At 40.9% G+C, this 26,770-nt stretch overlaps 1 protein-coding gene across 1 annotated transcript; it reads right to left on the reverse strand.

The window, feature by feature from the left end:
* Positions 1 to 543: 543 nt before the first annotated feature.
* On the reverse strand, positions 544 to 4,824 carry LOC307012910 (uncharacterized protein C1orf232). Its single transcript, XM_079640115.1, has 4 exons — positions 4,570 to 4,824; positions 3,041 to 3,118; positions 2,674 to 2,780; positions 544 to 1,944 (listed from the first exon to the last, which is right to left on the reverse strand). The coding sequence occupies exons 1-4, from the start codon at positions 4,648 to 4,650 to the stop codon at positions 1,581 to 1,583; spliced, it is 630 nt and encodes a 209-aa protein (XP_079496241.1). The 5' UTR covers positions 4,651 to 4,824; the 3' UTR covers positions 544 to 1,580.
* Positions 4,825 to 26,770: the final 21,946 nt, after the last annotated feature.

A 26,770-nucleotide genomic window follows, 5' to 3' on the forward strand; every position in this document is an offset into this window, starting at 1 on the left:
TGTTCTCCCTGTTCTGTTTTTCTCCTTGTATATTGTCTGGTCCTTCTTCCTGTGTTTTTCCTCCCTGTCGTTAGTTTCCCTGGTGTGTCTAGTTGTCTGATTGTGTTAACCTGTTGCCCTGGTGTTTCTCCTCCCCTGCCCGGCTGTTTCTCGTCTCGTGATTACCCCTCCCTGTATTTAGTCTTGTCTCTTCCTGTGTTCAGCGTTGGTTCATCTTCTGTTTGTGACTGAGTTCACCGTGGAGTGTTTTGTTTGTCCATGTGATATGTTAGTTAAGAGCCCTTGAAATAAAGGTATTATCAGTGTTATCTGCGTTTGGGTCCTACCTGCTTCACTCCTCGTATCAATATTAGTATGGTTGGCTCACCATGCTGTCCTGCCGCTAAAAATACTTTCACTTTTTCTGGAAAAAAGGGTTGATATCTTCATCCTGTTTTGCAGAAGAAAGAACATTTGCTCAATCATGACTGGTGAGAACTCTTAGTGCAGTAGTCTTTATTAAATATAAGATTAATCAAAACAACAGAATAAGACAAAAACAAAATCTGAAATAAACAAGTTTTCTTTCATGTCACAAAATCAGGAGTGTAAAGATCTCACACTGCACAGTCTCAGTCAAGATCAGAACAAAAAGTCAGTAAAGTCATCAAGTCACCTGACATTATCTCACCACACGCACACATTCATAGTTCACACATTTCGTATAAATGCAACACATCCCCCCTTCCTGTTATCCGAGGAGAGAGAAATGCTTAAATGATGTAACCGTGTCGCACTGCCAAATCTCTTCACTCAAAGCCCTGCCCTCTGTGCAGGTTAAGTGAGATAATCCTCAACTAATCCAGCTATCGCTGCCTTTAATCTTTTAATCCGGTTTTTGCTAAACTACAGATTAGATCAAATTTGCTGACAGGTGTGAAGGCACCTTTTTGTGGTTTAAAAAGCACTTTGGGGAAGAAGATATGTCCATACAACCTCACTAAAGCGGGCTGTAACGTGCAGACCAGGTTCAACACTTCAATCATTTGTTGTATTCTCTAAACATGTTACACTGCGTCATGCTGTGTCTCAAACTGGTGAAGAGACAACTATAAACTCAGCAGATATGCATCGTACATCCACCTCATCTCAGAGAAATAACAGATTATCAATTTGTGTAACCTTTTCAGTTTTAACATTTGTAGAAGTCCTCTTTGTGAAATAAAGTCATTATATTCTGGTAGTATCGTAGAATAATGAACACCTTTTTGTGTCCCTTGAGATTTTAATATCAGGTTTAAAATCTGATCTTTGCTTGCTCTTGAAAATGTTACTCAAACTATGTGTGGGCTCAGAGCATGTGGGCCTAAAATATAATCAAGGAAATGTTTTTAAACACGTTTTTTTTATTCATTGTGATGTGGTTAGGAGACGGTGCATCATTCAAAGCTCAGAATGAAAGGGACTTTTACAATAGCTGTACAGTTAGTTACAGGACATCCTGTGTCAAATATAGCCTCCCCCTAAACTTCCTCTATACTCCTACATATAAACCCTTCATCATATTGTTTATACTCTCCAGATTCCTTCACCAGGAGCAGCTAGTTGCTCTTGGTCTTCATCTCTGCCAGTTTGCTGGTGACAAAGTTCCACTTGAAGGATGCGTCCTCGCTCCCTCCTCCGAGCGACACGTATTTGGAGAAGCTGTTGCTGCTCCTCCCTCCTTCTTCTCCTCCTCCTCCTCCCTCTTCGCTCTCCTCTCCCTGAGGGATCTGCCCATCCTGGCTGACCTCTCCTCCGGCCTCTTTCACCCCCTCCTCACCCTGAGCTGCTGCTGTCTCATTGGCGGCGGCCGCGGCAGCAGCCTCCGCCTGCTTCTTGGCAGCCCAGTTGGAGGCAAAGCTATCCCAGAATGCCGAGCGCTTTGTGGGGCGAGGAGGCTCCTCCGGCCTGATTGCAAGTGGACTGAGGATTCAGAGGAAGCAGCAGGGTTAATTTTAGGAGTCAGTCAGTAATAGTGGGGCAACATTTCCTATAATTCACCATTATAAACTAGTTTTTCTGATTTCAGGTTTCCTTTTAGTACTAATTAGTTAGGCTGAGGTAGATTCCAGTTTAAAGCAATCCATGATTTGAATTGTTCTGAAAATAGAAACAACAGATATATGTTGGAAAACATACTGGTTAAAAATCAGGTCTGAATGCAGTTTTTGCGTTCTCAAAATGTGAAAAAATATCTGCACTTCCATTCAAAGAGTTAGAGGAGAAGATCAATGTTAGCTTAGCTTAGCATTAACAATGGAAATGGGGCAAAACAGCTAGCCTTACTTTGTCCAAGGTAACAAAAGCACCCTACCGGCACCTCTGAACCACAACCTGTCATTATTTATATTACATTAGTGAGCTTTAGAGGTGCTAGTCAACAAACTGTGTTACCTTTGGAAAGAGCCATGCTTGCTTTTTGTCCCAGTTTCAAGTATTTATGCTTTATGCTAAGCTTAAACATTATTTGGGCTACTCTCAAGTACAGTTAGATAAAAATATGAAAAGACAAACCTACACGTCATACCTACCTTAAAAAATACCCCTTATTTCCAGGATCCAAACCCCCTTAGCCGATGGCACAAGGTGCAGGACTGAAACTTGAGCTGGTAGAAAGAGGACAGATGTGAACAAAGAGAGATTTCCACTCACTGGTCGGGGACTGGCGGGCTCTCCGTCTCCTCCAGAAGCTGGTGTTCATCCTCTTTGTTGAATAGAGTTGAAAACCTGTTCCAGCTTTTAGTCCCGGCCCCCTGCATCTGAGAACACAACCAAACACAAACAGGGGTCAAAGGTCAAAGTAGATACACATTAAGGTAGTCTCATGAGATCATTTGAACAATAGTCCTAAAAGAAGAACACGCTTAACAACCACGTACAACATTGCTCATTACTGACACTGAAGTTGTGAGGTATATTGAAAATGTTACTTTATTCGTCTATAGGGTTAACTTAAACACTTTTCCTGAATATAAAAATCTTACAAACATTAAGCAGCAGCTGTCTACTGTTCACACACTTTCTTTGCAAGCTGGGAAACAGCGTTGGGTCCCTCATCCTCCTGGACAGGTCCTAAGTCATTCTCCACCTCTGTGACCTGCAACAGAGTAAAAAAGACTAAATGGATGTACCTTACCTGTCCACACCGCAATATCCATTTACCGTCTCGTGCCACCTAGTGCCTAATGTGGAAACTACCACCTGTAGAATACCCAGACCAAGCCCCTTAAAAGGGTACATGAAGAAAAGAGCATGAAGAGTATTGAAGAGGTAGATTGCTGGAGCGTGAACAATGGATGATATATTCAATATTTTATTATTTGGTCAATAATCCAGTGCATGATAGGTATGCTGTGTAAGGAGCATACTCATCATTTTCAATGTATTGCATTTGCCTAAAAAAGCTTGCACATCAAATGAGTTATGATTGTAGATAAATATTAAGTGGAATCTTTTGACGAATAATGACATGAGGACAGCCCTATTCTGAAGTAACAGCCGCTTGCAAAATTGTTTCATTGTTTTTGTTTAGTATTTCCACATCAGTATATGTGTGACATTAGGTCCTAGTGATGATACATAAGTAGTTGTGTAATATTGCACAAGTGTGCAAAGAGCAATGTCGACTTCAATAGCAGCGTTGACAACTCTGCACATTCCTACAAATGGAATCTGTCTCTGCTCTGGCACTAAAGAGACTACAATTGGAAGCAGAGTGCACAAGGCCCTGGCTATCTGTCTCTTCCTCTCCATGTCAGTCAATTAGAGGAATGCAAACTAATCCGTTTGTTGAGCTCCTGTGCAGGATCGAGTTTCTGAGTCCTCCAGAGATCTGGGTCAATGCAGCGCTGTGTCTGATTCGTTGGTACCAAACCCTGATGGTTTACAGATGTCGCATTGAAAACAATTGGTGAAAGGAAAAGTCAGGTACATGCACAACAATGTAAAATACTCCATTTGTGAGTCATCTGTTAAAATGTGTAACTGGTGAAATGATGTGTTGCAGATTTTTTTCTTGGTTGAAATATTGTAACATTTATGTTCTTAGGCACAGTTATTCAAACTAAGCCTCATCAAGCCAAACATATTACAAACCACAGGATTAATCTTCATCAATGCTATGTTTGACAGATTTCCCAACCTGAATTTTTTATTTAAGTATAGTCATTAAGTAAACATGACCTATAATTAGTTTCCAATGATTATTTGCCTTGTTGTTCCTTGATGTAAAATACTTGAGTTACAAGCTATTCATTGTTGCTATTGGATTTAACATTTGACACTGCTATCAAAACACTTGATCTGCATGCACATTTTAACCAATTCAGTTGGTAAACTCAAAATGCACCAGAGAAGTATATTGAAGGCCCAAGATCTTCTTAATGTTCCCTTTGCATAGAAAACAAATCAGCCTGCAAGATCAACTGACCCTGCATTGAATAAAAAATGACGAGGAAACAAAACCTGATAATTTCCTGACTTAAATCCCAACAACCACGTCTACTTTCCCATATGTGTATGGATCATTAAGATTGAAAAGTTCTGTACCTCTTCAGCCGCGTCCTCCTCATACTCAGGGTTGAAAGTCTTCAGCACTTTGCTCTTGTAAACTTTCCACACTGGATTCATACTTGCACGAATAGATGCTCAGCACTCAGAGAAAGACCTGTCAAGACCTCTTAAGCCTCTGTGGTCCACCCTCCACCAAGTCTCCGCTTGAGCTCGTCTCAAAAGGGCCAACTTTGACCTTTTTCCATGCGTAAAAGTTCTCAGTAGTGCAGGGAACCTTTGCAGAACCAAGGCCCGCTCTATTTCATCTCATTTCTCCCGCTCAGATTATGTCTTTCTCTTTGAGTTGACAGCTGCTTTCGTCCCTACAGAGTGTCTGAACAGGTAGGAAGCTGTGCTGTGCATGCGCCCACACAGGTGTACACACACACACACACACACACACACACACACACACACACACACACACACACACACACACACACACACACACACACACACACACACACACACACACACACACACACACACACACACACACACACACACACACACACACACACACTAAATTCAACGTCACGGTTCAGAATCCCTGCCTTGGTTACCTGGAAACAGGTGTGGATTTCCTCATGCATATTTCAGAGGGTCTCTTTCTCAGAGCCACAGGACCATTGTCAGCCAGTGTTGGTAGACTGGCTCCAGTGTCCCTGATGCACACACACATGAACACACTCAGAACTGACATGTCTATGTTAAGTTGAAAGTCTTACTTGGATGATTTTTTGTAATGCAGCCCCTCTTTGGCACGTATGTTTCTTATGAATACAGATAAAGCCCTTCTTCTAAATGACTGGTTTCCATCAAAGTTAGGTCTTAATGTTATTCAGCAGTCAGAAATCACAAAGCAGAGACAATTTTTCTTTAATGAATTGTATTTGTATCTTTATTTCCCTTTGAATTAACCACAGACACCTTCATACCTGCCGTTTATTTCTGGAAACACAAGTCATACCATTTATCATAAACCTAATGCTACCTGACCACTTCCTTGCAAACCCTCCTCCTCTGCTCCCATTGGCTGCAGCAGTCCAACACCAATCAGTTTCAGGTACACCTCAAAGGCTTTTTCAGCAACTGGTCACTTGGCAACATGAGAGGGCCGGCGAGTGTTGTGTAGATAAAGAGAGATGTATAAACTTTTAATGAATGATTGGGTTTCTCCAACCAACCACAACAATACACTCGAGTCCAGAAATACACACAGATTTGCACATTCAAATAAAGAAAAAAATACATTTCATGTTACATGTGACACTTGTCAATTAGATCTTTACTTGAATTACGCATTGCAGATGCTCTATATACTCTACAATAGGAATGTGCTGTTGCTAGAGAATAATATGAAGTTATGCAGAGTACCCTTGATGACAATCTTGATTTATCAGAGAAATGGGATCCATAAGCCCCGTAGCTCTCGTGTTCCTGGTGTTGGTTACCATACGGTTGGACAGTAATGACTTGAGGCTCTAAGGCTGAGCAGATCCATAAGACCAGCATGCATTATGAATGTCGTTCTAAGGAAGACTCGTCTCTGCACACAGACTGATAGATACCTGTTATCTGAAGAGCAGCCAGTTTGGTTGTGGCCGTCGCAGCTCATGTTTCAGAGTGGAAAGGACACACCCCAGTATTTAACACACCACACAGCAAGGCAGAGGATTGTTATGGAGGCAGTCTGGCTCCTATAATAACCTACATAATGTGTGTGTTGTTATTTATATGGGAATCAGAATACCTTTATTAGTCCCACAGAGGGGAAATGTACGTTGTTACAGTAGAAAAAGAGCCACAGACAGCTTGATGTTACATAATGTTACATGCATAAAGAAGTATTCAAGTAAAAAAAAAAGAAGGATAACACAATTTTACCCCTTAAAAGAAAAATGTGAAGATGCATACTGTGGGGTTTTCAAAATAAATCTGCAGTTTAAGAGCATTAATCCATACAGGACTTTTGCATCAAAACGAGATAGTTCACAAGATCCCTTACTTGGTACGTGCAAAGATGCATCTGAATGTTGTTATCAGTGGAGGTAGTACATGGATCTTCTTCTTTAGTTAAACTATTAGCAATAAGGAATCAAATTACTCGGTATGCAGAATAGCCCCTGTCAGTGCACTATATCATTGAATATTTCGTATTATTTAGTTATTGTTATCATGCTTGTACGTAGCATGTTGCTGCCAGTCGAGTGGAGTTCATTTCATTATTTTATATTTGATATACTGTTGGAATGTTTCTTCCCTGAATCTTTTTATCAATTTCATCTACTTTTATATGTTTTTATAAATAACTCACTTGATGTTTTCCCGATAAAACTCAAATGTTACTCTTAAAAAACTGTCGAGTAACATTACAACTACAAACAACTTGATATACACAGTTACAGGTTTTAGGCTTAGATTACCACTAGAGGGCTCAAGAGTCCTTCACAGTGTTCAACATCTGGTTTTGGATGCTGTGAGGAAGCAGTCCTTACTGATATTTCTGATTTGCAGTAATTATTAACATGATCTCATTATCACGTCACAATCTGCCAATGCTGTTGGAAAATAATTACAAATGATGTTATGATCCTATTGATTAGACAATAATATTAACAATACATAATGGAAAAAAGCTGTTGAATCAAACAGATCTTATTTAAAGGAAATGTAAAGCTTAATAAAAGAAACAATGGGCTTTTTAGAGCTTATTGATAAAGTCAACTTTACTTCATGGTTTGAAAATGTACTGTATTGATGTAGTGGCTGATTTAAATTTAAATTAAGTAATCTTAAGGCTTTTTTGTTTTAAAGTTTCCATGCAATGTGTGTCATTGTTTCAGTCCAGAGGTCTTTGTGAATGTGAGTCAATACATATCTTGATATTTTCTGTACATAAGCCAACAATTCACTTGAATATTTTCTTGAGCATTTGCATATTAACCCTTTTTGCTTGTCCCTCTCCACGGCAGGTGAAAGTGCACTCTGAATTGAGTTAAAACATATTCTCAATGCTTCCTCTGCATGACTGTTAATCACACCTGTTGAGATAGAAACTGGAAATGATATCATGACAACCAATAAGGACTCCTATGTGGGGCTTACTTGTGTTGAGATGAACGAGCATGTCCTTCACCCCCATTAACACGACCCTCATCCCATGCTTCTGTCTGAGCATCCATATACAGTAGGTCTATGCATCTGAATGCAGGTCATGCATCCTTTTTTGGTGTTGTTATTACCCTTGCCTTTTTTTTTTACCACCAGGGGGTGACATTGAAACCTCCTATGCTCCAGTGATGTGCTTCAGAGATAAGGAACATAATGTACAGAACACACGGTGCCAATGCATCATGTTTATCATATACATGCCCACATGACACAGTGTCAACATGTAGGCCGGTTCAAAGTCACCTTAGAGTTTGACAACTGCTGAAGGTCCTCTGAGGAGCCCCAGCATTGCCATCTCTTTAAGACTATATATAAGGTCATGTGAATGTAAAGCACAGAGCGGTGTTGATTCTTCCTTTGCCATGAAGAGTGACTGCTACTAACAGAATGAAGATGTAAGTGAAAGCTAATCCTGAAGGCTGGAGCAAATCAATTCAACCTCCTTTGTCCAAGCACAGCGCCGCGGAGAGCACCGTGGGGGAGGTGACGGGTGGAGGGGACAAGACGAGTTCTCAGCTGACCCACACACACACACACACACACACACACACACACACACACACACACACACACACACACACACACACACACACACACACACACACACACACACACAGAGAACTATATTTGAAAAATAAATATATTCTCCTCTTCTTTCCCTAATTGTTATTATAGTAAACAGACAAAAGTTAGCTTTGGGCAGCAGTCTTCCACCGAGCAGCTCAATTCCTGTCCATTCTCAAAGGAAACCTGTTAGTAGTTTTTTTTCTCCTTTTGCTTGCCTAAAAGTAGCAAAAAATGGGTCAAAATAAATTACTGCATTATAAGTCCTGCATTTGTAATTCTATGTTAGGTCATTTATGTTCAAATTATACATCGGATAATACTCTCTGAACATTGGTTTTGAGTGTAAAATGTTACTAGAATAGTAATCACATAAATAAATTGGAGAAATAAAGTAGAATTTTTGACAGTGAAATGTAGTACAATTAAAGTAGCTTAAAATAGAGAGAGTAGTCCAAAATGTGCTTGAATAAACATATGTACTTTCTGTCACTGCGTTTTGTTTCTATGAACAAACAATGATGGCTTACAAAATACCAGTAAGTCGTCATCTGAGTGAAGTGAGCATGCACCACATGAGCTCTATAAACACTCAGAGGTCAGTGCAGGTGAACCACATGACACTCCTCGATTACAAATCTCACTCATTGCCAATTTGGTGTTGAGGAACAACTCACATCTGTGATTGTCCTTCTTCTCTGCTCCCTATAGTCCAGTCAGCCCCCTCCTCCCGCTCATGTCCACTGGTTTCCAAGTAACGTCCGTCCATTTAAAAGCCTGTTCATTGGCCTCCTGTGGCGACTTGGATTGGAAGAAGATATTCCATTTTAGGGATGGACTTTATAAAATCTGATGCATGTGTAAATGCCTTCAGAGCAGAATGTTACCACTCCAAAATAGACGCGCATAGTACGACAGAGCCACGAAAGATAAAAACCGGTGGTCTTCCAACACGGTAAGCCATGATAAATGAATGAAGAGCATGCTGACCTTTACTCTACTCACACTGATGCAATCCTGTCAGAAAAACATGAAAGATTATACTGTGGTGTTGAAGGTCAAGGCATATGTGACTCAGCATTTTAGGTTTACTTTCATCTATAACTGGTCGGTCAGATTTTCGACACAGAGGAATTTCAGTATGTAAGTCAGTAGATCACATTGTCGGACAGCTGCTAGCTTGGCCTGCTGTACATATATGTCTTATGTTATACAACATTAATAGCTTGAAATTGTATTCACTTTCTTATTCTCTTTTTTGTATCGTAAATACAGTATGAACTATGACAGCAGCTGGTTCGCTTTGCTTCGCTTTGTTTCGCTTAACTTCGCTTAGCTTAACTTAGCTTAACTTAGCTTAGCGCATGGCGGGCAGATGGGGTGATGATCTACATCCATTTCAAATAACAAAGAAAAGGTAGGCTATACAAAATCAACAACAACTTCTAACACATTTCTCATCTGCACTGAGATGTTTAATTAATCCGACATCATTTGCAGATTTGTGTTAACACGTTGACTCATTGTGTAAATCAACTTAATTTTGATGCAAAAAACTTGTTAATAATGTGTTGGGTTCAGAATTCCAGAAAAGACAGACAACTTCTAAGTTTAACTATTTCTTGTAAAGAGAGCAAAAGATATATTTTACTTGGCCAAGGACTCATCACGTCTTTGGGAATCAAAGGCAGCAAAGCTGTCATCTGTAACCACCAAATCCGTCAAGAGCCTCGAACCTCGTGCGTGCATACATTTTTATTACACAGGGCGTTGCCCGTACATTTATGATTGGTCAAGACTAGCTGAAGAGATACCATGGTTTAGACTTGGTTCTCTTTGGTTGGTGCGCAGACTCAGATAGAGTCTCTTGGTAACACGATCCTCCAATCAGCATTCGGTCGGCCTGTGGAAGTTCCCCTTCCTACTCTGGCACCATCATACTAATTTGTTTTCTCTAACGTCTCTTCAGATATAGTAGGAAACCATAATGTTGCTTCCTAGCTTGGCGGGGGAGCGCGGCTCCCATACAAAGTGAAGGCCAGTGCGATGTGCTGTTCTGACTACCTCTTTGTGTTCTCTCAGTCTCTGCACTCGACCTTGCTACTTTCAATATTGCAAACTAAACTTTCTTCTGACTATTCCCCTCGTTGGTATCTAACCCATCAGAACCTGGGATTAGTGATTGTGTCTATTTATTCTATAGTCATAGCAATCTCATGAGCACAATAAGCATATAATGTAATAATAAGAATCAGTCTTGTAATGTTATATAAAAATAGACTCCACAAATGTCACCAGATATGGAATGGACACATGACTATTGTTTTGTTTGTCCACACATGCATGTTTAAAAGCAGGCTGTTAAGTCATGCAAGGTCGTGCATGTTGCATAAACACATCGCACATACATCCAGGTTCTTCTCATGTTTTTATAATGCCCCGAAGACATGAGAATGTTGGCACTGTCGCTCTTTAATGTGCCAGCTGTTGCGTAAGGCACAAGGAAATGCCAGCTCAAGGCCCCTCTTGCCTCAGTAAGAAGGATTTTACTGTTGTTATGTTTCCATCCCCATCTTGGATTCAGATTCAGTTTTTCACTCAAGAACTCAACAAGTATGTCTTTTGTATTATTTACCAAAGAGCACTATGACAACATGAATGTTTAAAGGGAAATACAGCTCATTTTAAATGTTCCAATTATTTTGATAATATTCATGACAAAAACTAAACATTGAATACCAAGCTGACATTGCTACACTCTTAAAATTAAGCACTAGATTAACAAATCCGTCTTCCAGCAGCACCCAACTCTTTCTGGTGAGCTGCAGGTCACAGAGTCCCTTAAGTCTTGACCTCTGTGTTGTCTTTGAACACACACACACACACCCACACCCACCCACCCACCCACCCACACACACACACACACACACACACACACACACACACACACACACACACACACACACACACACACACACACACACACACACACACACACACACACACACACACACACACACACACACACACACACACTCTTTCCAACATAATCCAGGGCAATGGCTAGGCCTTAAGAAAACAGTGAAGCATTCCAGTGACTGACTGAAACACTGGAGTCTCAAACAAATGATTGAATCAGCTCTTTATCAACGAGGAAATGATGGACGAGTTCACTGTCCAGTTTGAATCAGCTTACGCAAAACTGTTGAGTGCCATCTTGTTCCACTAAATAAAAGAGAAGATAGACGAGCTGATCAATAGCACTGCTACATTTTGGGTTGAACTGTCCATTTAAAGGTCCCCTATTATACTGTTTTTCATCAATATATTATAGTTCTCAGATATATACAGAACATGTCTCTGAAGTGTTTGGCTCCAAACACCAAACAGATCATTGCAGCATTACCCATAATCCCCTCTGTTTCAGCCCTGTTCCAAAAGTGCTCATTCTGTCTGTTACTTTAGATGAAAATAAGGAGCCCCTCCCCACACCCCTCTGAGAGATATTTGGTTAAAAAGAACAAAATGGTGCTCTAGGAGGAGATTCAGGTGATAAGGTGTGTGTGGGGGGGGGTTATTGGCTAATGGTTACACAAGCCAAAACATCGTTATGACATAAAGTGGCCAGAATCTGATCAGCTCATTTTCAGACTCATTTTTATATAAATGGATCAAAACAAAAAGTGAGCAAATCTTTCTTCCTGAAACTTTCAGAATCTCTTTACACAGAGGGGACACATGTTGATGTATAAAAGACATGCAAAAGTGGATTTTGCATAATAGGTGACCTTTAAGCAAATGATGACATTGTGCTAACATGCTAAACTAAGATGGTGAAATCTGGTAAACATATAGCTAGCTGTTAAATATGAGCATGCTAGTTCTCACTGTGAACATGTTAGCATGCTAACATTAACTTTTAGCACCACTTCGCCAAAGTAAATCCTCATAATAGCTGCTGGTTCGGCTCTTGACTGTTAATAATAGTAAGAAGAGGAGTGTTATTAGCTTTCCAGGACTATTAAGTAATAGCCGAGAGCAGAACATGTGTGTTGTCAATGTGAGGAGAATCAGGGGTCACATAAGTCTACAGGTGAACGGACAAACAACAACTTTGCATTCATATTTGTTTGTCTGCTTTTGTGTGGTTGCATGTGTGCTTGTTTACAGTCACACTGAGGAAACTTTAGGAGCTTGATTCCAGCAGTTGCCCCATAAAATCCCAACTCCTTTAAACGGTAAATGTGGTTCTGTGCATTTTTTCCAATCAGGATTTAACCTGTTCAAACCGGCTGTGAGGCGGATACCAGCCAGTTTTTACTGCAATGCTTGCGGCACTTCCCCGACAGCAGGCCCTTTGTTTTGCTCATCAGGAATTTAAATGTCACACCCAATAAGAAAAAACACAAATACAAGCTGACAGAGAATTTTTTTTTACTCATACGCATGGCTCATTATTCAGCTTGTAAATGTCAGTTCACTTGCACTTAAAACATACCTAGGTGTGGTTTTGATTCTGATAAAAGAAGAATATGACTTTCGGCCCACAAAATCTTGCACAGAGCAGCTAAACTATAGTTCTGAATTCTGGCCACATGTCAGTGTGTATGGAGCACTGGTTATTTGGTCAGTTTTGGGAATCACTGTTGAGTAGAGATGGGTATCGTTAGGATTTTATCGATACCGATACTGCTTATCGATACCGGTATTTTTCCATACTCTTCTCGATACTATTAAATAATTTGGTGCTCACAATAATAGACATGATTACAAGATGTGAAGATTAAGCAACAGTCATTTTATTGTAATTTATTTGTATTTATTATGTAATGTAACTTTTTCAATGTAATACCAAGCAGGTATGAGTGTGTTTGACAGTGTCTCTGGAAGGCGGGCGGTAATTAGGGGCAGTTCAGAAATCCATGTAAACATGACCATTATTCAGATAAAACGAGACGCTGCGTGCGCACCTCCTAAACCGGAAGCTCCTGTCGGCTAACCATTATAATCCGTTTATTTCGTTTATTATTAATAATTGTAATGATGGATTATCAGTAATCATTTTAAAGTTACACAGAGACATAGGATTAACCGTTTTTATGCCCTTGAACACAACTTTTGATCACAAAACAGCAATGGTAAGGTATAATTATCATCATGGCTACGTAAAGTGAAGTTGTTTTCTTGCTCTTTGCTGGCTGCTAGTTCAGTGAGTTTTGTACAGGGGCGGCGCCAGGGGGTGCTGAAGCACCCCCCAGGATTGCCAAAGCACCCCCTAAGCACCCCCAATAAATATATGTGGTTTTTTTTTCGATTTTTTTTTTTTTTTTTTTTATTAGAAAAATTATTGATTACATCAATGCAAATGTGAAACAAACAAATGTTTGACCAAAAACATAAAGCCAACACAGGTGATAAGGCCAATGGCCAGCACCCATTAGATTTTTGACATACCCATAGGCTAAATTACTTTGTGACACTTGAGTGACTTCCTGTTAGCTGGAGCGCCAAATTATTGGCTAACAGCAAAGTGAAAAATTGACCGGTTTTTAGTCCTTAAACGTCCACGTGTAGACACTCAATCAAAACCAACTGAAAGCGAGAGGGATTCTGCACATAATAGGCCTCGTGAGTACAAGTAGCTCACTTCTGGCTCTCTGTGTTTCATTCAAGCTCTGCTCTGTGTGTGTGTGTGTGTGTGTGGCACGAGCCATTTTGTGTGCGTGCGCGAGCACCGGTGGGTCTCTAGCTTTACCGGAGATCGTTGTGGTTAGTATCTGGTGCCAGCTAGCCAAGCTAACGTATATAAGGAGCTTTTTCAACAACAAAGTGGAGGGAGAACTCTCTCCTGTCAGACTGTGAGTCTCAGATAACCTCAGCTCAGGTGAAGTAACAAACAAACGTTTTGTTTTAAAAGGGGAGTGATTTGTAAAATATCTATAAAGAAATAGTAAATCTGTTTACGTTTCTGTTTCATATGTATGTTGAGAGATGTATCCATAGATCTCTTCATTTTGCTCTCAAAGTGCACCAGATTGATGCTTTTAACTTCAATATTTAAAAAAAAAATCTTCGGGAGCATTTTAAAATGCAAGATGGGGGGGCGGTGCTAGTGGGTTATGGCTAGAAAGGATCCGTCTAATGTAAATATGACGTCACGTTCTCGTTCTAACTCTCGTTGTAATCGGAGCGGCTCGGTTGTAATCGGAGCGGCTCGGAAGCGCAGTCACGTGGCTGAATGTTTACGTTTGGGATGGCGAGAAACTAAACTATATTAAATATGTAAATACTTGTTAGCGGTCTTGCTGTTGAAAGAAGAATGACAACACTGTAGATCAGCAACACTATGGTTTATTTTGTATTCACAGGCAAGTCAACGTTGTTGCAGTAAAAGTCCCAAGATAGCTCCTGGTGCAATAAAATGTATGTTGCATGTTACTGCTGTAGATGTGTTTACCTCTTTTATATCCCGTTGGGTAGTTTAATCTGCAGCAATGCACCATATTCTATAATATCATCATATATGTGTCGCTTTGTCTCTGTCGTATCTTTCAAGAGTAAAGTGAAACAGCTGTTTTCAGCTTTGTGATGATGCATTTTCCAGCTGATCCAAGAGGTTTTTTAAACACCTTACTTGGCTTAAGAGGGAGGGGAATTTTCTCAACACATAAAGGAACACTTTATCCTTCAGTTTATCACAAACATTACATCAACACATTTGGAGATTCTAATTTGAATCCAGTCTGTAATTTGATATTAAGGTTTTAATAATGAAATGAGGTCATGAATCGAGTTCAAGGTTAAGATCATCTTTATTATCCTATGTACAAAAATGAACATACAACATTAATATAACAGTAACGAATAAAACAAAATAACATTATGCAACTCTGATCTTCTTGCTGATACTTTTCAAAGTTACTTTGACATTTGCTCTACTTCTCCTGCTACTGTTTGCTCTGCTTTCAACTTCTCTTTCAACTCTGCTCTTTACTCTGCTTTCCCTGTTTCCTCTGTTCTCCTCTCCTCATCTTCTCCTCAGACTATCCTCCTTTTGCTGTATCCTCTCCTCTCCTGTTCTCCTCTCCTCATACTCTCCTCCTTTTGCTGTCTCCTCTCCTCTGTTCTCCTCATCTCCTCTCCTCCTTTTGCTGTTAGATATTTAGACTGTAATGACAGCTTATGATATTCTTTTTATAACTACATCAATCACATGCAATGGATTCAAAAGGTTGTTTTACTTAGCACCTCTTTACAGCTCCAAGCTTCCAACATTCACCTGGCGGTGGTGCCTTGGATGAAAACAACTTTTGATATGATACAATACAACAACAATAGTTAACACCTATCCACAGCAATAAGCACAATGAGAAGACTAATGGTCTCTTTTATATCAGTTTCTATTGGAGTGAAATGAACTGTGCCATGTCACATAGGATTGGAATGGATGATTGGCTGTGTTTTGTGAATATAGAGGAGATGGCAAAAGTAAATATATTTTGTTCTTACCTAAAGCATCTATCCTCCTCTTCGTACCCCTGCCTGCTCCTCCCGCATTAGACTCTGGGGACTTAGCTTTTAAAATCTTGTTCAAGCTGTCCACTCTGTAGTTGGATCTCATGACCTCAGCTTTATGACCCCCCCGGCCTGAAAAAAGGGTGTCTACGATGGCTGGTACTGAGAGGTGTTATGGTCCTCTTCTGCCTTTTGTGTTTGGGGGGGCGTGAAGGTGAGAGGAAGACTACTGTCATGTGGGGTGTGTTGCTTTACGTCCTCCAAAAGATCATTTAGTCTTGATATCACTGTACACATGAACGTCTCATCCTGTAGGTGGTATGTGTGCTCAGTAATTTCCCGCAATAAGGTCCCACACTGCTGTCGTTTCCTATCTCTTGAGGACTTTGAGTGGTTACCACTGCTCTGATTACAACGAGAGTTAGAACGACGTCTCTTCTCGATGTTCCCGCGATCTTCCCGCGTCCCGCCCACCCCGACCCTTTCCGATTACAGCCGAGCCGCTCCGATTACAACGAGAGTTAGAACGAGAACGTGACGTCATATTTACATTAGACGGATCCTTTCTAGCCATAACCGTGCTAGTGGATCGCCGGAGCTGTTAGAACTACAATATAAGCATGTTAATGTTAATCTAAGTGCACTGCCTTGCAGCCTGTAGCACCATCTTTGATGGAGCATATGTGTGGGCAGGAAAGGAGTGAGCAGAGAGTAGAGTATTTGTCGATTTTTGTTCTGTTTTCTGTGACTATCTGCCTCACCCTCTCAGACTTTCAGTTGCGCGCTACTAAAGAGACGTGTTACCATGGAAACCAAACAATGGTGTAGCTGTATTAAAGTCCGAGTGGAAACAGTCCTGAGTAAATCTGATTTTGTCAGAAATCGGGAGAAATGCGGGAGAATTATGACCCCATGAGGAATCCGGGAGAGGGCAATGAAATCGGGAGTCTCCCGCGAAAATCGGGAGGGTTAACAAGTATGAGTTCCAGTAGAAAATTCAACTGTAGCGCTGGTGCATTAATGGGAAACCCTTAAAGTTTGAGCACCCTCTATGAAACGTCAAGCTACCCCACAGCACCCCTAGAGAAAATCTCTGGCGCCGCCACTGGTTTTGTATACCAATGGAAGCTGTCGAATCTCAGCTTTCATGTGATATGTTGTTTGTGCAGATAACATGATGTAGAAAATATCACTTTTGCCAGTTATGTGCTAAAGTAGCCGTTAGCCCCGTTAGCCCGTTTCGCTAAGTGTTGATTTTAGACTCTTGGTGTTGGACTTCTGTTCCGTGTAGGTAAAATGTTTAATATCGTCTGTTGAGTTTATTCCCGTTAAGTGGGTATGCATCATTAATAGGTTGTTAAATGTTAAGAAGCCTTGAGACGCTGTTTCTTTCAAGATATTGCGTCTGCCCCTGGGAGTCTCACAATAATAAGAGCGCTGTTAGGAGAGAAGACGAGTGGCATTCACAGTGGCCAATCAGAGTGGTATTCAAACCGGATACGTCATACGGGATGAGGGTTCACAGCCAACCAGAATTGTTTAAACTAAGGAAGTAGCGTAATTCATATACCGATAGCAGCACCGTTTGTCCAGCGGCTTAACGCTATACCGATACCGTCCAATCGGCTACCAGTATACTGACTTAGTACCGGTTCTCGATACCCATCCGTACTGTTGAGTACAACTGCCTTTAATTTAGGCAGACAATCATTTGTATTTTGTAGTTTCCCCCTGTTATCATCAGCCATGACTAGGACTTTTTTCCAATCTGCCCGACTGAAGGTAGCGTGTAACCATGTGTGTCTGTGACGTGGTATAGCGCATATGCTATATAGCATGACATTTTTATGCAATGGAGCAAACACAACTACCTTAATTTGTCTGCAATTAACAGATTGTTCTTTAAACCAACGCGGAGACATTATGGAAGAGAACAAAGTTTACAATTGACAATTGGTGGCTAAACTTGTGTTTGGCTATTCCAACTGCATACAGACGATACAGACACAGAGTTTTGCCATCAGCAATCATATGAAGCACCACAAGTAACTGAGTCCCTTTCACAAGTGCTGCTGTTTCTTAATATTTTCCCTATATTCCCCCACTCCTCTTTTATCATTAAGTCTTCAAGACTTAAGAGGAGGATTACATGGAAAAAGGATTTCATGTATATTGTTTACAGTTAGCCTCAACGCCTTAACTCATCAGGTCCCGTATATCTCGTATCACATTGTTGAGGGGTCATATCTTCCTTGTTTTACACTCTTTGACCACTTTTGTGTTGTTACGTCCCCACTAAGGTCTAGGGGACCTGGAGACAATAACATACAACCAATAAAAATGAGGGAGTCAGTGTAACAGTTGACAAAAGGTTTATTTTGTGTAAACCCAGAATCGAACAGACATATACTTGAAACACTCTGTTGGTGAGGAGGAGGAGTCAAAGGATTGTGCCAAACAAAAGAAACAAGCATACCAAAACCAGGCCTATCTCTACATCTATCCTTTGAAACCAAAACTCAAACAAAAAAACCCTCACTAACTAAACTACAAAGAATTTGACAAAACAATATACAGGAGTGGCAACAATCCGCTAACCTAGTTTGTCTAAACATTAGTTAGCTACGTGGTGAGCAATGTACACGGTACCCCAGACTTACCTAACTCCTCAACCTCTCAACACACACTTTCAAAAAGGTCAGACAAAACAAAGAGAATGGGTTGCTAAACCCTGCAGGCCCCTTCATCAGCAACAGGCCCAGAGTGAGAGAGAGAGAGAAGACTTCCTGGGTGCCTCCTTTATGGTCGGCCCTGGCTGCTGATAGGCCAGCTGAGGGTGAGAGGATCCAATCAGCTATCAGATTCAGGTGCACAGGCAGATTCCGATCGGCTGCTGATTAGCTGTGCAGAAGACAGGGAGAAGAGAGAAACACAGGAGGGAAAGAAAACCACACAAGTACAGCCTGCCTGGCAAGTAACATGTGTGCAAATGAAGCCTTGAGAACCCTTTTGCAAGCCAATTGGTTGGAAAGATTCATAAAGCTTAATGCCACCATCACTAGTGTCTTCGCCTGTTTATCTCACTGTGTACATGTGTGAGTCTCGTTAACCTGCACCCAACCTACCAAGACATGCCTGTTTTCCATCAGCTAATCATCCCCCCCTCACCTCATGGCTGCAATCAGCTCATTAACCAACAGCAGATCGACCCCGGCTTTACTCTTCGTCAGATAATTGCTTTGGCCTCAGTGGAGGTTACGCTCAGGTTTCTAGCGGATTCTACTTGTGCAATTTGTCTAATATTTGTGGTACCATGTGTATGTTGGATCATATGTGCTTGCCTGCCTGCTTGTAAACTCTGCTTCCTCTGGAAACCCGCAACTCTCCATTCCCCACTTTCCTTCCTGCCTTTCTCCAAGCATTCACTAGCCTTGGCATCTCCTGCTTCTGTAACTCCTGCAATAAACCTGTTACATGTAATCTGCCTGTTCCTGTTCTGTGTCAACTTGTCAACAACACCCAACAGTCCTCATGTCAACTCACACCTGTCTTCTCATGTTCCCTCCTAAATTAAACTGCGGTGACCTGATCATTGAAAAAGTCAAGGTTCTTCTGTCAGAGGAGACAAGAATGAGATGACTAGATTAGAAAGTCAAAGCTATCATTCAACCCTGCTTTCTCTCAATAGCATAGGTGTGAAGCTCTCCAACAGCTACTGGTGTAAGTGGAACTCCACTGGGTGTCAGGTGTGTTATAGATACTGGAGTGCCAGAAACATAAATGGGGAAGGGTTGAAGATAGATTTAGTAAACAGAGCAGTGAGCATTTTGTTTGAACACGAGGAACATGTGCAAACAGCAAACAAAACGTTTGTTGATGCAGGCCAAGTTCAAAAAGCGTTTTTCAATTTACAATAAACATTAAAAAAAAAAATTGTACCCAAACACATACACAGGGCCGCCCCTTTTTTATGATGAGGCCGGGGGGCAAGTGGAGCCTCGCAGCAGCGAAACTGTGGCGCGCTTACACTGTGCGCCACATTTGCGCTTCAGATGAGGCTCTCTCCGCAGAATGAAGTACCCTACCCTCCGCGAGGTGAGGCCCCCTCCGCGAGGTGAGGCCCCATGCAGTCTGCGTGATCTGCCTGTCGGGGGCGGCACTGCACTGCACATACAGTATATATAAAAGCCTGTAAAGATGCAACAGGCCAACATGCTGACATATACATTACCAGGAGAAGGGCATGCAATGCAGGGCCTAAATCTGTCTTTCTGACTCAGCATTAACAAGCCCAGCAATGTGGGACTCAGTGGAAAAAATGCATGGAGTTTTGAGCACCAAACATATTGTATCAAAGATTGCATAAAGTAACCCAAAGCTTAGATACTATATACATATATATTGATGCTGTCCCTCTGCCATTGAGCAAGACAATAACACCATAACTGCAGCCATGTCGCAACTGCATGGCTAAATGTGGAACACTGTTGCTGCACCGAGCAGCTCCTATCATGAAGCTTTGAAAGAGACACTTTTTTTAATGTTGTTGACATCTTTCGATAAGTATCCCATGCAACACAAATATATAACTCCTGTAATTAAGTATCATGATAATAATCAGTGATTGAAAAGACAACTTACAGAAGCTATTGCAAGGTGTTACTTCAAAGTTTGCAAGATGAAAGATCAGGGTGTCCGCGGGGTCTTAAAAAGTATTAAAAGTTGATAAATCAATTTAGCGAAAATTAAGGCTTTTAAAAAGTATTAAAAAGTATTAAATGGCATTTTCCAAGGTATTAAGAAGTCCCACAGCAACGACAACATGAAACACCCTTTAATTTACTGAAACGACATGTCGGGAAACCCCACAAGGCGGCCCCATGCATAGCGCGCCGTAAAATGCTGCTTATTATTTTAAGTTTCGTTGCCTTGCTCCGCTCTGTGTGTGTGGGGGGGGGGAAATAAACGACTACGGTAACGGGTCCCAAGGTGGGAAGACCGGCATACGCAACGCTCTGGGGGTCCAACGGCTCCGTGTGTGCCCTATATGATCATTTTCTGATAACGATGAAAGAGCCCGCCTCCCTCTCCCCACGTCTCCTGCTGCTGCTGGGCTGTCAGAAGAGGGGGAGGAAAAGAGAGGCAGTCAGCGTTTATTAAATATTCTTATATTATTATCCAGAGAACAGAGTCGTTATCAATTTGTTTTAAAGCTCAATAAATAACAAAGAAGACCTCTGACCGGCACTTTCCTAATTTTGTACGGAAGATTTAAACTTTAACGGACATGTTGACCGGCGGAACATTTTTTTTACGGAAACTGCCGCACGGTCCCCTCTTCCTTGGAAAAGGCGGAGAGGTGGGTGTTTTTCATCTGCTGGTGGACTACCTGAGAGATACAGCAGGAGAACACGCCGTCCACCGAGGAGAATAAACAGAAGGGCAACCATGGCAACCATGCTCCGGGTTCTTCTTCGCTGCTTTTGGTGTATTTCGGGCGGCAGCAGCGCCACTTACAGGCATGACATATGTACTACATCGTTTCCAGCATTTGCAGCGGTCTAGTGTGAACGGACACGTTAATGAATCGAATGCGTGTGAAAGGAAGCTTTTTTTGCGCTTGCGTATGCGTTTTACCGTGTGGGGCCGTGGTCTAAGCCAAACTATATACGGTCACAGAGATCTGCTATTTTAAAGTAAAGTCAACACATATACACCCTAAATATAGTCTATATTAAGAACGAGAAAAGTCTTAACATATATATACTTTTTTGTAAACATATGACAAATGTGTGAGGGTGATGACGTCAGAGCATCGTCTTATGTGCCAGGGCTTAGCCCCGGACAGCCCCAGCCCAATTTAACCCCTGGGTATTTGTGAGGGAGCTCCTATATGGCATTACCCCGCTGAAGCTCACCAAAGTTTAACATATTTCATAGTTCAAAGTTTTGTCAATTGTTTTGTTTATTGGTCAAATACTGGTTTCTAATGTTTTCTGAGGAGTTTTACTGGAATGAAAGAGCACAGAGTACAGAAGCAACAAAGCAGCATACTGCATTAAACCTGACCTTCACAGAGAGGTTGAAGTTCATGTGGAGAGAAGGCTTCAGTAGTCTGTCTGCACTCTGTTTAGTTTTGCTATCTTACAATCAATATAGTAAATGTGAGGTAAAGTGTGTTGCCAATGTAACCGGTTAGAACTCAAAGTTGCGATGAGGTCTTAAAATGTATGGAAAGGGTCTTAAAAAAGGTCTTAAAAGGTATTAAATTTGACTTCAGGATTCCTGAAGATATTTAAGTATGTTCTTGTTTTGCCCTAAGGAACATGAACTGGTTAAGTCTATTTTACTTATTTTTCTTAGATAAGCAACATCTTTTATATGAAATACTAAGTCATTCGAAGTCAAATGTTATGAGTACTCTGCCAAGTTACAACGTATATATAATATCTGTTTACTGCTGCAAAGTAGGCCACATAGCCGGTAGGTATATTCTTGTAGTAATAAGGGTGACGATAACATGTACAGTCACTTAAAGGTAATCTATTTCCAACAAGGCACTCCTTTGTTCAGAGTGGCGAACATCTGGGTAGACATCTTCAAACAGAGCTATTTCAGAGTACTGCACTGTGGATAATTAGGCAAAAAGTGTCTTAATACTGCAGAGGTTAAAGGAAATAAAAGGGAGAATACTTGGACAGAGATTACTTTTAGGTATTGGAGACGGACAAAAGACTCCCACATATATTGTTTTTCATTTAAACACATTAAATGTGAATACTCAAAAAGACCAAGGTGTGAATATTTATGACTGAAAATCTGTTAAAACACTTTTCATGTGACTATTATGTCTGTGGAGACCATTTCAGAACAAGATCTTAATCTATTCTGGACAGAAAAAGCTCTCAGAGACCAACAGGGATAAGCCTATTCAGAGTTAAAATGTTTGCAACTTATAAGTCTATAATTTCCAAACCACCATCTATTCCCAGCTCTGTCTCCCACAGCCGCTGGTATTCTTACAAACATTCCTCGACAACACACAGGAAATCAGCAGCTCACTGTCCCTGGTCCTCTCATGCAGCGGCTCAGCAAACAATGTGCCAATGAAAACCATGTGGGGTGCTGAAACAACATTCTCAGGCTTTCATTAACAAAAAGAGGGGACTGAACTGACCGAGTGACTTCAAAAAGGGTACCATATTGTAGAAAATACTGAGCAGGTTTTGACTCATGTCATGTTGCAGTACAGTGGGATAGTTTTACCGCCCAAAAACATTTATTGGAGGCAACTTTAAAAGAAAACCTAAAACAGCAGAAGTTGTCACGTGACTGTGAATTCTTTATTTAAGCTGAATTACATTAGAAACTAGTGACACTGTCAAAACCATTCAACACATTTCCAGACTAGAATTAAGGCAGACAAAGTTTTTCAAAGGCTATTTTTTATATATTGGAAGCAGACCATTTTTATTAAATGTGTTTGCTAGGCTAATTATATCCAGGCTACTAGCAAGACAGAAGAATGCTTTGTAGGATGTCCTATTTATAGTAAAGTCAAAATACTCAATTCAACATTGTCGTTCTTGACTCATATTTTTTTCATGACATAACAGACACAAACTTGCGTGTCGATGCCAAAGAGTTGTGTTTTACTTCCTCCTCCGGTGAGTTCCTTTTTGGAAACGTTTTGCAACATGATTTGGAAATGGTTCCCTCCATGTGTTTCCTTGTCACACAGGGAAAGAAGAACAAATGGTCATTTTAGGTTGTGTGACAGTCCATGATGGTTTTAAAATAAAAACAATATACAGTTTTTAGGTTTAAACCATAGACTGTGGTTTAAAAAAGACTTTTAGTACAGCCATGCCTGTCAGGTGAAGCTAAATGCTAATGTCAGAATGCTTACAATGTTAATGAATGCTTAAAGTGTTAATGCTATTATATTTGCCATCTTTCACCATCTTGTTTTTCTTTCGAACATTTATAAGTACTAAACACAACTGAGGCTGAAAGGAAAGTTATTTTTTGTAAAGTAACTGAAAAACATTACCAGTAGGACAGGCTGCTGCTAGCATAGCTAAAATACTTGAAAAAATAACTATACCAGAGATGAAAACTCTAAGAAAGAGCCATTTAAATCCATACAATATTTACAACTTGTGATGAAGTGATCAACACAACTTGGTTGAAAGTATTTTCTTTTATATCTGAGGTGCAATATGCAGTGTTGTCACATTAAGCACTATGTTAAAATGCACAGTGTAATAATCTATTCAATCGCAACTCTTTCCTGTTTGTTCTGAAAATATGACATCGATTAGCAACAGTCGACTCATAAGTGGTTATAAAAGCAGTGGAAAAAAAACGTTTGAGCCCATAAATAGAGAAACAAACAGCCCTTCGAGGCCAGAGATAAGCCGCTTTTCAGTAAATCCTTATGAAAAAGAGGCCATAGGGAGATAGAAAAAAAATCAGAGAGAGATTACAAGACAGAACATGGCGGCCGTCCGTCATCACTCACCCAGAGGTTTAAAGGGCGGAGATATAAGGGCGCTAACAGCAATAGCAAACCTATAAACCTACACGTTGTCTGTATTCAATAACCAGGCTAAGGTAGCATTTTAATTGTTAGTTTTTTGGGCATGGCAGGTATCTGTGGTCCATAGAGTTGATTGCAAAACAAGTTCAATATCATAATCCACAAACAAGTAGGCTTTTAGTGATAAGAGAGGCTTTTCAAACAAAAGTCAATTATTTAAAAGAGTGGAGCAGATCAAATTGGATGCAGATGTTTCCGGGGCTGTCTTGGATCTGAGATCTAGTGAACACATCAATATAGCTGGCTGCAGTTAGCTCCCTTGCTTACTTGCCACAGGAGTGGTTAAACAGGCGAGTCGGTCGGGTGGCATTCAAAAAAAATTCATTAGATGTTTAAATAAATAAAACAAAGGAAAGGAAGCCCCCACTTCCATCCCTCATAATAAACCTCCTCATCCACATTCCCCCCCGTCCCTTTGTCTCTGTGGCTCAGAATAAGGCCGATTTTGGTGACGCATCAATGGTTAGCCAATGGGTGCCCAGAGTTAAGGGTTGTGTCCTGAGCCTAGCATCACTGAAATGGCAAAGTGGGATATTTGCCCAGTGATGTTCTAGTTGGGGGGGGGGGGGGAGCTTGTGGCGTGGGCAGAGGCACGTGGCGCCCAACGAGGTCTCAGCCTGTCACGTGACATCACATCAGACGGTGAACAGGCATGCGCACTTTCTAAACTCTACGCCCTGCAGGAGAAAGCAGGACATGCAAAAACCAATCCGCCTCAAACGTGTCCATGTTGCAGGGGAACAAAGCGCGATGTCTTACATTAACCGATATATACCCATGTCACTGAGGAAATCACTTTAAGGCACATTTACAAACTAACCATACAAATAATAATAATCCCTCCTCACTACGAACATCCTTCAGTTGTATAGTCTTACTACATGCTTTAACATTCTATCTTCATGCTTTCCTTAAAGCCTGCTCATAACAAAGTAAAAAAAAACTAAAAGAGTTGAGCATTTTCTCCTTACACCTCTATTCTGACACTGAAACAAAGCCATCTCTTAACCACATTTTTGCAAATTCACTATAAAGTTGGGCTTGCATGTGCAGATGGCTCACTAACTGGAGAATGAAAAAAAATACAGCTGCAGGCCCCCCGTGCCAAACTAGGAACTGTTTAAACTCAACTTCAGAGACTGACTTCATTTTGTAGCGAAACAAGAGTTGGTTACTGATCAGAGTTAGCAATCAATATTTTCCACTGTACATCTCAAGATATTCACAGCTTTATTAAATCATTACAGAATAAAGTAATACAGTCATCATAAAAACAGGATACTTATTCATTTTGCATTGATTAAAAGTCTGCACACCCATGCAATGTTCAGTATAGTTAAATGTTTGCATTAACATGTAGCAGATTGTATTGCAGGAAGGGTTCTTAACCAGGGTGCTTCTTAAGGTCGTCACACATCATTTTAACAGGACTTCATTGATTTGTGTTAAAAGTGTTTGAAATCACAGGAAACAAAAACCATTACAAAAAGAAAAATAGGTCGTGAGTATTTTGAACACCCTGTGCAGATCTATTATAGCAGTTAAAACTTTTCTGCACTTTAGCACAACTATTCACTGAATTTCTGGCACCTGGCAGATACATTTGACAAGTATATCATATTGATAATTTGTGAATACGGATCCCTGTCTGTTCACAAGGCTCTGCAAGGTTCTCTCATGAAGCAAAAAAAAAAAAAAAAAAAGTTGGGCTAATTTTTATCCCCTTTAAAACATGGGTCTGCCATCACTTTGTTACAAGGTACATCTCAATTGCAGTCAGCCTTTCCCTTAAAAAGACGACATTACCGTTCATCATTTAACCCCGTTTGGTTCAGGCTTTGAGCAGAATTCACAGTTATAAGAGTATGTTTCCCTTTTTGTAGCTCAGAACAGTATTGACAGCATCTTGCAAGCATATACCTTTGTAACAACTAACGGTCAGACCCAGTTGGCACTCAGCTGGTTTTGATCAACCCCCAAAACCAGTCCATAAACCAGTCTTATCCATAGCCCCAAGTGATCCATCCCCAAACCCCACCCCCAAGGTCCCAACAGCAGAAAATATTGAAATCACTTTGAACTGCCCTAAAGTCTCTGCGCAGGGTGAGGGGTCCCAGAAATTCAGTGTCTGTATGCGACTATGACTGTGACTGTGAGGTCAGAAAAGTGTGTGGTCCTGGAAGACACCGCTGTGTCTCTGCGGCGTCTTCCCACCCCCCATCTCGCTCCACCTCCTTCGATTCTCATTGGCTCATCCATCATCTCTATCATCAGAGCAGCCGTGTGTTTTCAGGGCGCAGGCTGGACGTGGACCTTCTCAGTCATCTGTTTGGCACTGTAGTA

Source organism: Notothenia rossii, assembly GCF_949606895.1.
Source record: "Notothenia rossii genome assembly, chromosome: 7".
NCBI lineage: Eukaryota > Metazoa > Chordata > Actinopteri > Perciformes > Nototheniidae > Notothenia > Notothenia rossii.

Coding starts and splice junctions, on each gene's coding strand:
- LOC307012910 (XM_079640115.1), bottom strand. CDS start 4,650: ATGAATCCAGTGTGGAAAGTTTACAAGAGCAAAGTGCTGAAGACTTTC. Junction 3,119..4,569: donor AGGAGGACGCGGCTGAAGAG/GTACAGAACTTT, acceptor ACTCTGTTGCAG/GTCACAGAGGTGGAGAATGA. Junction 1,945..2,673: donor AGCCCGCCAGTCCCCGACCA/GTGAGTGGAAAT, acceptor CTGAATCCTCAG/TCCACTTGCAATCAGGCCGG.